The 11,116-nt window shown below is 42.4% G+C and overlaps 1 protein-coding gene across 1 annotated transcript; it reads right to left on the reverse strand.

Moving 5' to 3' along the window:
* Positions 1 to 2,695: 2,695 nt before the first annotated feature.
* On the reverse strand, positions 2,696 to 8,273 carry cbx7a (chromobox homolog 7a). The gene is made up of 6 exons (XM_031749528.2): positions 7,905 to 8,273; positions 6,737 to 6,780; positions 6,524 to 6,589; positions 6,348 to 6,414; positions 4,402 to 4,699; positions 2,696 to 4,306 (listed from the first exon to the last, which is right to left on the reverse strand). Exons 1-6 carry the CDS (start codon positions 7,971 to 7,973, stop codon positions 3,780 to 3,782), a joined length of 1,071 nt encoding a protein of 356 aa, XP_031605388.2. The 5' UTR covers positions 7,974 to 8,273; the 3' UTR covers positions 2,696 to 3,779.
* Between the last annotated feature and the right edge of the window lie 2,843 nt (positions 8,274 to 11,116).

The raw sequence follows: 11,116 nt of genomic DNA on the forward strand, positions 1-11,116 counted from the left end.
CATGCCCTGTGCTCATCCATGTCTGCTTGATGTTATTGAAAGCCCTGTGCTATTTTTTTCTCCCCATGAGCGTGGGAATTGACACTGATTTTTCCCTCTTCCAGCTAAACACTGTTATTTCAGCAGCTCCACCATTTCCCGTGCTGCACACCTCTGACTCGCTGACCCATGAATCACACTGTTCACTAGAATCTCATGGCGTCACTTACAGGAATGTTTTGCGTGAGAGCATTATGCCCTCTAGTGGAGGGTTTAAAAAAAAAACAAAATAAAAAAACATCACATTTCAAGCCAGTGGATCAAGAATACAGTGTTGTTTGTCTTTAAAGAGGCAAGATAACTCTGATAGATGTGTGTGAGTGACTGAAGAGAAATGAAGAGAAGTTTGGCAATACGTGTTCAGGTTACTGTCTCCTCTGTGCTCATTAGAAACTGAACTATGTGGAATGAAGCAGGACTTTCTTGCATTCAGTTTTGTACTTGATAACTGAAAGGCATGCTCTGTTGGAATGAGATCAGGTGACTGAACTGGCCATTCAAGAATCTCCTGTTTCATTTCATCAGGCTGCTTCTATCAGCAGTCACATCAACCAGGCCCGCTCCGGAGCAGGTTGAGATTCAGATTAGAGATCAACAGGTATGAAGTCAGCACCCAGTGACAAATCAGTTCTCCAGAAAATTTCATCACCATTTTTCAGTAGCGTCTAAAGTCTTTGTGTTTCCCTGATGAGCATCAGTAATAAATAATGATTCATTCTGATTTTAGACACAACTTTAATTCTTGTTTTTCCCCTGTTGTCCTAAAGCAATTTTACCACAACCTCTCACTGACCCCACATCAAATTGAATTCTCTTTATATTTAAACTTTGCTCTCACACCCTTAAACAACAAGTAAATGGAGTGGGTTATGCTTTGGTGTAAAATTGCCTTTTTCCTTTTCACATTTTCACTGACTCTCTTTTACTCTAAGTACAGCTATGAGCACACAGGACAAACACCAAGAATATCTGTTCAATCAGTCACATTAACTTCACTCTGATCTGCGACATACTTTAGTGATTTCCACGTCTCCTTTATCAGCTCATGTGCAGCAATACAGAAGCAAAGCATATAAAGGTTCTCTGTAAGGGAGTCCTAACAACATGACACTCTGCAGCCACATGTGATTTACTCGCCTGTGAGAGTTTTACAAAAATGAGCAGCGGAGGTAAAGTGCTGACAGCCCTGGAGGCTCTGGGACTCAACTTTGATCACAGAGGAGGATGGACGTGTCTGAAGATGAAGACCATCTTGAGGTCAATTCTGATTCTGATGATTTCCAAATCAGGAAAATGCCAATCATATCCCTGCAAGCAAGACAATCACATCAAAAAATGGTAAAATATAGTGATCTTCATCCTCAAATGCACATCAGGCAAAACTGTCGGCATGAAACATGATGAAGACAGCACCAGGGCCCACTAGGATGGCATTTGATAGACATCACGTCAGCTTTTGAGCCCAATTCAAAACAGACAGACAGACATGCTCAAAATGACTAAAGTGACTGTGCATTTTGGGGGGAGACCTGGAAGCTGGATAAAATGCATTTGTATGGATATTTGGCGGTCCCCATACTGGTCAAAGGTTGAATCAACAGTCAGTCTGTGGGATGCAGAGACATATATTTTGTGCCACGATGGCCCTGGAAACGACATGTTTTCTGCAGAGTAATCCAATTACACAATTGAGAGACAAGCACTGCCAGAGAAAGACAAGTTGACACCTATTGTGAGACTAGATTAAAAAAAACAATGTCATGAAAAATGATAAATAATGTGTATCGTAATTTTCTAAAAGTTTCTGACACTTTTAGATAACTAAATAGGCCCCAGGTCAAACTGACCCAGGAACAGCATTGGCGTACCTGAGAAATGAACACAAGGGTTAATCACCATTTGATAAGGTGTCTGGAGTGGGTGACGCTCACGGGGATCATTTCTGTGAAAACGGGTCAGCTCATGAGCGGTTTCTCTTCGCATCATTCTGCTACAAGTTAATCCAGGTTTCATCTTTTAAAAGAATTTCCCAGAACTGTGCAGGCTCTGACACAGTCTAATCTAACCTTGTTATTGAGTTTAACCAGCGGTTTGCACCTTGTTGTAAACCCTCATTCATGAAGGCGTCTTTTGGTTGCAGACTTTGACGATACACCTACCTCACCTCCTCAAGTGTCCTTGACTTGGTTAGATGTGGTCTAACATCTACCCAAGGTCTGGTCTTTCACGCTGCTTTGCGCTGCATTCATTCTCTTTTTAAGAATGTACCAAATGGTTTTTGGTCTCTGTGTAAGGCCAAAAACCCCCAAACCAAATGGTTCACTTACATTTTTTTGTGCCTTGTTCTCCAAATTTCGGTGAACAGCTACCAAATGCAAGTTCTTTCTGCTTTATTTATCATGACACAAGAGCGTGAAACTGCTCGTCAGTTGGTTGTTAGTTTCTTGTTTCAAACCCTAACCCTCATCACGAGGCACTAAACTACAACAAAGAAGGTTCATTGTAAAAAAAAAAAAAACCTTCCCAAGAAATGAATAAACACATTTGGATACATCTGTGTTTCATGACTGGCTTCATCATCTCTTTCAGAAAGATAACACAGAAACATATCTTTATACCCACCCCCCTCTAAGATCAGCACACTCCAGGAGGCCGCTACTGTTGTACACATTTATTGGAAATACAGTCAAAGTAAAAATGCATTTTTTAAGAGAGAAGACATCTTTGACATTTCATGTTTGTCAGAGAGAGAGAGACTTGTTTGGACACACCGAGTGACATAAGTTAGTTTAGCTTATACGTGTGACATGCAATAAATAAAAGCTCACTACGGTCCGGCCTAATGTACACTTGCTTTCATTTGCACATTACCTACACAGCAGCTGAGTAAAATGACACCTCCTCTTTTGATATGCACAAAGGCTAGTGAAGAGAGTGGACTATCAAATGGTAATACAAAAATAGAACCAGGTAGCATTTCATACTTGAAAAATTAAGGGACAGACAAACGGCAAACACGGCTGAGTACTTGTTTTTGTGCATCCATCCTCCTTGAAGCGCAAAACTTCATCTAAGCGACAGGCATTAATTCTCTGTCTTTGTTTTTTTTTTTTTCCTTTCTTTCTTTTGTGACAGAAATAAACCTCTTCAACAAAGCACAGGACAGGGCTTTGAGCATGTGTGGCACAGACTGACAGGGCATGCGGTTAGCTCTGTGCAAATACTAAAAAAAAAATTAAATGACAAAAGAAACATCTTTACAAAATCATTTGTAAGAAAGAGGAGCGACTGAAAACGGGCCCCGAGAACCGATCTGAGTGTGAGACCGATGTCTTGCTGGAAAGCACTGAGAAAAGTAGCTGCATCTGAGTAGTTATCTGAACTGCATCGTTTCAGGCTGCTGTCTCACGTGTGTCTCACTCTCGGTAAACCCAGCGGCCCCGGGGAAGAAACCAGCCAGAGACCTATTTAGTCTGCTGGATTGTTATGGATAATTTGAGCACTTTTTTTTAAAGGGCCTCAGGCTTCCTATCACATCTAATAAATGAGCCACAATAATAAAATTACCACTCACTTTTTATGCAAAGGCAAGAATTTCTTCACCGAACTCGGCGGGAAATGAATGTAGCTTTGTAAACATGTAGAGTTATCTTACATACGTGACCGTTTTACATGTACAAAATGAGTGGCAAGTCTAATTATGGTTATTCTGAGCTCTCGGCGCCACTCGTCACCCTTGTTCAGTAGCCCCTAAAGAAGCCTTCGGCCACCCTCGCTTCTTTAAATGTCACCGTCACAGAGTTTATAGTCACTTTTGTCAAGATGACGGTCTCCGGCTGGTCTGCTGTTGGGGAAGCAGTCTCTGGGGCGACGATCTGATCGTTGCCTCTGGCTTCCTCATTCCTCACCTCAGCCAGGGAGCAGACGGTAGCGGCGTCACCTGCCGTCCCTCTGCTCTCCCGAATGCTCACTATCACTGAGGTTGCATTGCTTCTCTCCGGGACCAACTCCCAGCCCTCCTCTCCTCTGTCCGAATCTGACCTGTCGCTCACAGAAACCGCATCGCCCGGTGTGGCCTCAGATGCAGAGGCGCTGTCGTTTGATTGGCTGCGCACAAGCATTGGCTTCGGTGTCGAATCGCACTCGGCCATGACGTCGATCCATGTGTGCGAGCTTACCGGCATCAGGTCACCATCCACCTTCTCCTCCACCTCCAGCTCCAGGTCATGTTGCTCGAGCAGAGCAGGTGAGCTGCACTCTGACAGGCCTGAAAAGAGATGAAGGTGACACATTTTGTTCATTTTTAAGGGTCAAAGGTCATAGTGGGGCTACTGCGTTTTGTTATCAGCTTGACAAACCAACCATATAAACTGCCTTCACATCTCTCCCCCATGGTGCTGTCAGACTTCTCTTCTTCACTAGTGACGCCCCAGTCCTCCTCCATGGGCTCCACCTTCTTCTGCAGATGCATGCGTTTGCTGTCTCGCCCTCCTTTGGCCACCCGCTGCCGGCCATTTCTCCTCACCTGGCGCTGGTACATCCTGCCACGCTCAACGTGGTCCACGTCTGTGCTCATGGAGCGGGTGAGGGAGAGGCGAATGCGGGGCGGAGGCTTCTCCGTCATCTTGTGAGCGCTGCGGAGGTCCATGGCAAAGACATTCTGGGGAAGAGCAGAGATGGTGGCAGGTCAGAAGCTGCATGAGTGCGGCACACAAGCAGGAAGCAAATACAGTTTTGCCATTTGAGTTACTTACAGTGGAAACATAGGATGCATTTACTTTTTGACAGACAGCACATGTATGGGAAATGCAGTCCTGAAGAAAATGCTGTGATATTCAATTTTCTTCTGCAGCAAACACCGCTATTCAAGCTGCAAACTTTAGCCGTTTAGCATGTTTAACACCTTTGGTTTTTTTTTTAAATTTCTTAATTCTGCAGAAATTGGTTGATAGGATGGTTTTAGCTAGAATGAGCTAGGCTACTAATCAAAAAATAAATAAATAAATGTGCCAATATCTGCCATTAAAATCAGATTAAAGATGAATATTTACAGATTTACTGCAGTTTGATACAAGTATTGGACAACAGTCATCATCTCACGAAACACCATAACTGTTCTAAACTCACTTCAAAAACAAGTAAATGGAGCTTAAAGGTGCAACATGGAAGTTCCAAACCAGCTATGCCCGGCTTGTTGTTTTTTTTTTTTTAATACCACCTATTTACCACAAGAGGCAGCAGTGAGTCAGTGTTGCATCCATACTGTGTTGGTCCAAAGAAGGAGCAGCACTGCACAGTGCGGACAGGCTGTGACTCTGTCCAAGTGTTAATGTATGACTTTCTTCTAAGGACCCTCTCTGGTCCTCGTCGTCATGGTGATATCAAGAGCTTGACTTGGCTGATTTGTGATGCTCTGATATCCATGTGTGGGACAAATTGAAAGAAATCTGGACAGGATCTTGACAGCAACTCTTACAAATTGCACCTTTAACGCCTGAAGTGATAATGACACAGTGACAGCAACGACCATTCGGGGGTCACACCCCTCGCTTTAGAAACACGTTTTAAAGGCCATTGCGCCTTGATCTCTGCTGGGGTTTTGTCTCTTAGTGATTGATTATCAGTGCTAATGGGTCGCTCTGTAAAAAAACTGATGTTTTAAGCTGTTAAAACATCTGGACAATAATGCACTGTGAAGATAAAACAACAAAAGAATTGTTCACAATGATGCAGCGTTGTTTTTTTGTTGTTGTTGTTGTTTCCTCATATTTCCAGCTGTTTATGAGAAGTAAATTTTTCAATCAAAGGGGCATTCTGGCAATTTTATACATGAAACTTACATTTGAGTACCATTCAGCCGGTGAAAAGAGCTTGAAAAATAATCTTACTGATGTCATGGTGATGTCATTGGGGTTATTGAGATCAAGTTGCATTAGCAGCAGGGTTACAGGTCAGGCGGTTCAGGCGGCAGAAGGCAGAGTTTGTTGTCTGCTAATGGTAAGGTCTGTGGTTTGACACTGAACCTGAGGCGCTCCCATCAGAGGAACTTTAGGCTAACTTGTAACTAAGAGGAAAAAAGTCCCAGGATTCCTACATCCCCAAAATTTGTAAGCTTAATGTTAAATTGATGGAATACCCCTTTAATATCTTTCTTATTTGTTTGTTGTGTGTGTGCACAAATACCAAAAGTCATCACCTGGATAAATGTGCAACTGCCTTTAAACAAACAAGCCTGGCCAGCAGTCAGGATTAATGAAGGAAGATACAACAAAGGTTTGTGAGACAAGAGGAAAGGTAAGTGTCGCTACCCGCAGGATGGGCCTCCTCGGTCTAAGACCTTTCCTGCGATAGGTCAAAGTTCTTATCTTCTCCCGGCTGGAAGAGAAGCAGACAGAGAGAGGGAGAGGTCAGAAACAAGGAAAAAACATTAAAGTGTGACTAACAGAACGAAAGGAAAACCACAACAGTTTCTGTTATTACTCACTTCTCCTCGTAGGCCAGAACAAGGAGAGGGTCCAAAATATTGTCCTCTGGTTCCCAGGTACTGTACCTGCCAGCGCACACACACACACACACAAGCTATCAGTCTATCTAGAGATGGTGCTCTGGTATGAAGAAGCACATTCTAAAAATGCTCATAAATATACACTGGAGGAGGGGGATGAGGTCACTAGATGATAACTCAAAGCTTACTCACTTTTGGGGCCATCCCTGCCATTTCAATAGATACTCCACAGTACCCTGAGGAGAGACAGAGGGGTGGGGGGTGGGGGCGGTGTACACTTAGAGACGATGCAGCACACACACACAGACACGTGCTCCAGAGCATACAGAACCAAGCTGCGGTCGCTTTAAAGTGTGGATGGGAGGGACAGAGGGAGGGTCACGAGGATTTTTACTTCTTTTTTTTTTAAAGGGGTGTTTTTGTGAGGGGTGACGTCAATGACAGCGATGCTGAGTGGCTGCAGCTAGTCTCTCGCTGGCGATGACGTGACCGAACGTGGCTACAGCAGGTGCCGGTTTCTACGATTCTCGTGCGCATTCTAGAACATATAGGTGGGGCCACATGTGAAGGTGAGGGGAGGCGGGGGCATGTAAACAACGCGGTGCTGCGCATTTTTATCTTTTTAAAAAAATTATTTCTCTTTTTACTTTTTAAATTATCAGCTCGAAAATCAATGCTCACAGTCTATCTCACTGAAGACGAGAGAAAAAAACAAAACAAAACACGTGCAGCTCCGACGTGCGCACAGTGCGCGCTCTTAGGAGGAGAACGTGTTTGTTTACAGGCTCTATTAAACTTATGCGAGAGCGCGTTTCTACATTATAGTGCGCTCGTGCTGCACAAATTATCACCCCCAAATCCCCCCACCACCCCCAACTGCAAAAAAAAAAAAAAAAAAAATATAATAATCAATGGGCCACCATCACGAAGGAGTGAGCCACGGATTTACGCAGCGCTCACCATCTAACCGAAAATAAAGTGCGCAGCTGCCCGCATAGCTACTGGCCGTCAGAGCTGTTTTCAGGTCACACACCCCCCTTCTTCTTCTTCCTCCACACATTTCACTACAACTGCGTAGGCTCCTCCAAAACACGAACACGCTGCAGCAGCAGCAGAGCCAGCCGTTGCACAGGAAGGTTACAGGATGCGACTCGTGCGCTAAAACAGTGTTAAAGTTTGGCGCAGTTGCATGAAAACAGATCGTTGTGTCTTAGCGTAAAAGCTGGAGAAGGCATTTGGGAGCGATAAAAGTGCGTAGCCTGGTTTTGTTTGTGCATGGCAACAGGAGCAGAGCGCTCCTTTAAGAGGGAAAACAAACACAGGCGATTAAGTTTTTTGTGAGTTACGTGCTCATTCTTACCTTCCTCACTCTCTTATTTGTTATCGACTCCACTGCAAACACTTGGTCTCCAATTGAAGACAGCTCCATCGCTGATTGCTGACTCCGGAGCAGGACGCGAACTGGGTATCTCTGCTTTTTTCGGTTGTAGTTGTTGTTTTTGTTGGCTTTTCTGTTGTTGTTTTTTTGTCGCAGTGCAAAAATTAAAATAATAGATACTATTTAAAGACGAGTATGTGCGGGGAAAACCCTCGCAGTGTCACAGCAGCCGCTCGCTTGTTTTTCTGCCTTCGCTTCTTCCCCTTCACGCCTAACTCCTGCTGCCTGCCTCTCTCAGTTTTTAAAATCTGCGACACATCAACAGCAGCTTTAAGTCATGCGCGCTCTCATACTGTTGCGTAGGGGCCGAGCCCCCAAGATACGTGCCCGCACCCGCGAGGCCGCGCAGGAGAGGGGCAGAGGGAAAGAGCTCACGAGGACAAGGTTGTTAAGGGTTACAGCTAGGGGAGCAAACTGCTGCTTTTTTTGTTCGTGCCACTGAATTTTTAAATGATAAATAACTCCACATGTGGAGTTACCTAAACCCATAATTTTTACTTAATAGCCCGAAATTTCAAATTGGCTATCTCGAAATTTCGACTTATTCAGGTGTTAGAATAGCTAACACGAAATTTGAACTTACCTATGTCTGAATTTTTTTTTAAATTAAACATGAATTTTTTTTTAACACAGCTGACTGTGTTAAGCTTAAAATGTGTAGTTTTCTGTAGAAAATTACTTAAATCGCAAATGTATTCTATAAATAAGCATTTTTGTATTTCTGCCATTTAAAAGATGTTTAAAAACACTTAAGGATTACATTAATTTACAACCCAACTGTTGTGATTGATTCCACCCTCCATGCCCCCCTCTCTATTGTAGAAACATAGCTTCCATTGCATCCAGTTTTCTGAAAATGTTAAAGCCTGATTCTCCGTTTTGTTTGGTCCAACAACTTAATTTCGCATTAATGCAGAAAAAGGAGGAAGAAGGTAGGATTCTTCTGAAAAAGGCTAACAAAATATTGTCAACCTCCCCACCCCCTCAGTAGCAAAGGTCAATGTACACATTTAATGTGTAGATTTTAGAGTACTATCAATCTTTCCATCAGGCTCTGCACCAAAAAGCTAAAAAGTTCACTCATTGAAAACTACAAAGACACTATGTCAGTCTGGTCTAAGATCATAATATGACTTTTAGGGATTTATTGTTTTTTAATTTTCCCACTTTCACAAGTCCTTAGTTGCACCACTGGACTCGCCTGAGCATGAAACAGTATGAGCTCTATGTATTTTTATGTAACAGAAGTAAAGCTCAGGAAAGATCAGAATCTGCAATGGAAATGAAAGCCTCGCCTTCTCTCTCTCTCCCGTGGAAACGTCCACCCCTTCAACCGCGTTTGATCCAAATATGGAACGAAAGAGCTAAACACTGACAGAAAGTCTTAATTTTACATCCTGAATGCTAAGCAACCTCTCTGCGGAGAGGAGAGCTGGAAAAAAAGCTGACTATAACTAAGATGAAGGTCTCAGCGAATAAATAATAACTGCTCATGCGATCAAGGAAAAAGAAAAAAAGATGTTGTTTAACAGTGTGATCTCACGCACTTTTCAAACTTTATACCTGAGCATCTATTCACCCAGCCCCCAGGTGAGAACAGCTCATAAAGGTGGCACGAGTATTGTGGAAAAAGGGCCCAGAGCCAAATTCCTACTATCTTTCATTGAGGTTGGTGTGAATCAGTTTACAGAAAAGAAAAAAAAACTCTTTGTAACTCCACATAAACACAATTCATCCACACGGCCTGTGGTCCACGCTCTCTCTGCACCTGGATCACTTGCATCACTTACGCGCATCGGGTGCCATGGCAACTGTTTCCACGGCAACAACTGAAAAGCTGGATGATGATGACACAGCAGGAGGAGTTGACAAACAGTTCAAGGATGAAGAATGAGCTGAACTTGTCGACCTTTGACCTCCCAGTTTTGAGATTATATAAACATGTTAATCCAGTGACATTGTTGTGTGTATGTTTAAATGTAGCCTCCGAGATATGAAGCAACAAACTGCTGTGAAAACACAGGACAGCTGTAAATTCAGCTGTGAACGTTGTTACCTTACAAGCACAACATACTAACAACAGATAATTAAAAAATGTCAAGTGTATTTTTCAGTCAAGAGACGCTTGAATTGATCCAGAACTTGTGAACATGTGAAATCATGCTACTGCAGCTTGTTTCTATTGCTCATTTAGGGCGGGGCTAATCTAGCATTTGGGCGGGGCTGATGTATATGACGATATTTGCTGATATGTCAGTATTGGCATTTGTAACGGCTAAAAATGCAGAATGAAAACATAACGACGAGATAAGAGAAACACCTTTCACTGTGTTATGAGTGTTGATTTTGCATCGTTTGTTCATCACGTGTTTGGACCTAAAGCTACAAAGAACAACCCGCTGATCCGAGCAGAGTCAGGTAGACTAAACAAGTAATCCGTGACTTGTTGTGATGATAAAACACAATTATTTTAAAGTTGCATTGTCATGTTATTTTAGCGAAGACTCACAAATAACAGCAATTAAATGTTTGGGGAATGTGTTTAGGTTTGAGTGCCTAAAAGATTTTTTTAAAAAAAAGAAATCATCTGAAATATCGGTCACACTTTACTTATTTAACACACCATCAAAAGAAAGCATTTTAAAAAGTAGCTGTAACATATTGTAACAACCTGATGAGATTGTGGACAGTGGTTATGGGAAGTTTGCAAGAGTATGAAATGCAGTAGTTTACAGTGATCTTATTAAGCATTAATAAGCTGTTAAGAACTCAAAGGTTATCAGATTATATGGTTATATGAAGAGTGACAGAAATATCAACACGTTTTAACATTTAGAATTAATTCCGCACTCATTGTTTACTTAAAACAAAGATCATTTACTGGTCCAAAGAGCAGAGAATATACATCCTCATCCTTTGATTTAAGCACTACTGCATGATCACCATCATTATAAGAAGCAAAGTCAGTCATCCCAGTTTATATTGACTGGGAGCATGAAAGCTAGATTGTGATTAGATTATTATCTTTACCATGACTCAGTGTTTTAATTATTACTTCCTTTCCTGGTCAGTGGCTGTGCCTTAAAAACTTTCAATTTTTAGCTGCACACACAATTTAAAAATTTAAATCTACG

The sequence above is a fragment of the Oreochromis aureus genome, linkage group 4 (assembly GCF_013358895.1).
Source record: "Oreochromis aureus strain Israel breed Guangdong linkage group 4, ZZ_aureus, whole genome shotgun sequence".
Classification (NCBI taxonomy): domain Eukaryota; kingdom Metazoa; phylum Chordata; class Actinopteri; order Cichliformes; family Cichlidae; genus Oreochromis; species Oreochromis aureus.

Bases quoted from the DNA above. Each gene is read 5' to 3' on its own strand.
- cbx7a (XM_031749528.2), bottom strand. From the start codon at position 7,973: ATGGAGCTGTCTTCAATTGGAGACCAAGTGTTTGCAGTGGAGTCGATA. The intron at 6,590-6,736 runs GTGAGTAAGCTT...GTGCGCTGGCAG, and splicing joins TGGCAGGGATGGCCCCAAAA to GTACAGTACCTGGGAACCAG. The intron at 4,307-4,401 runs GTTGGTTTGTCA...ATCTCTTTTCAG, and splicing joins ATGTGAAGGCAGTTTATATG to GCCTGTCAGAGTGCAGCTCA.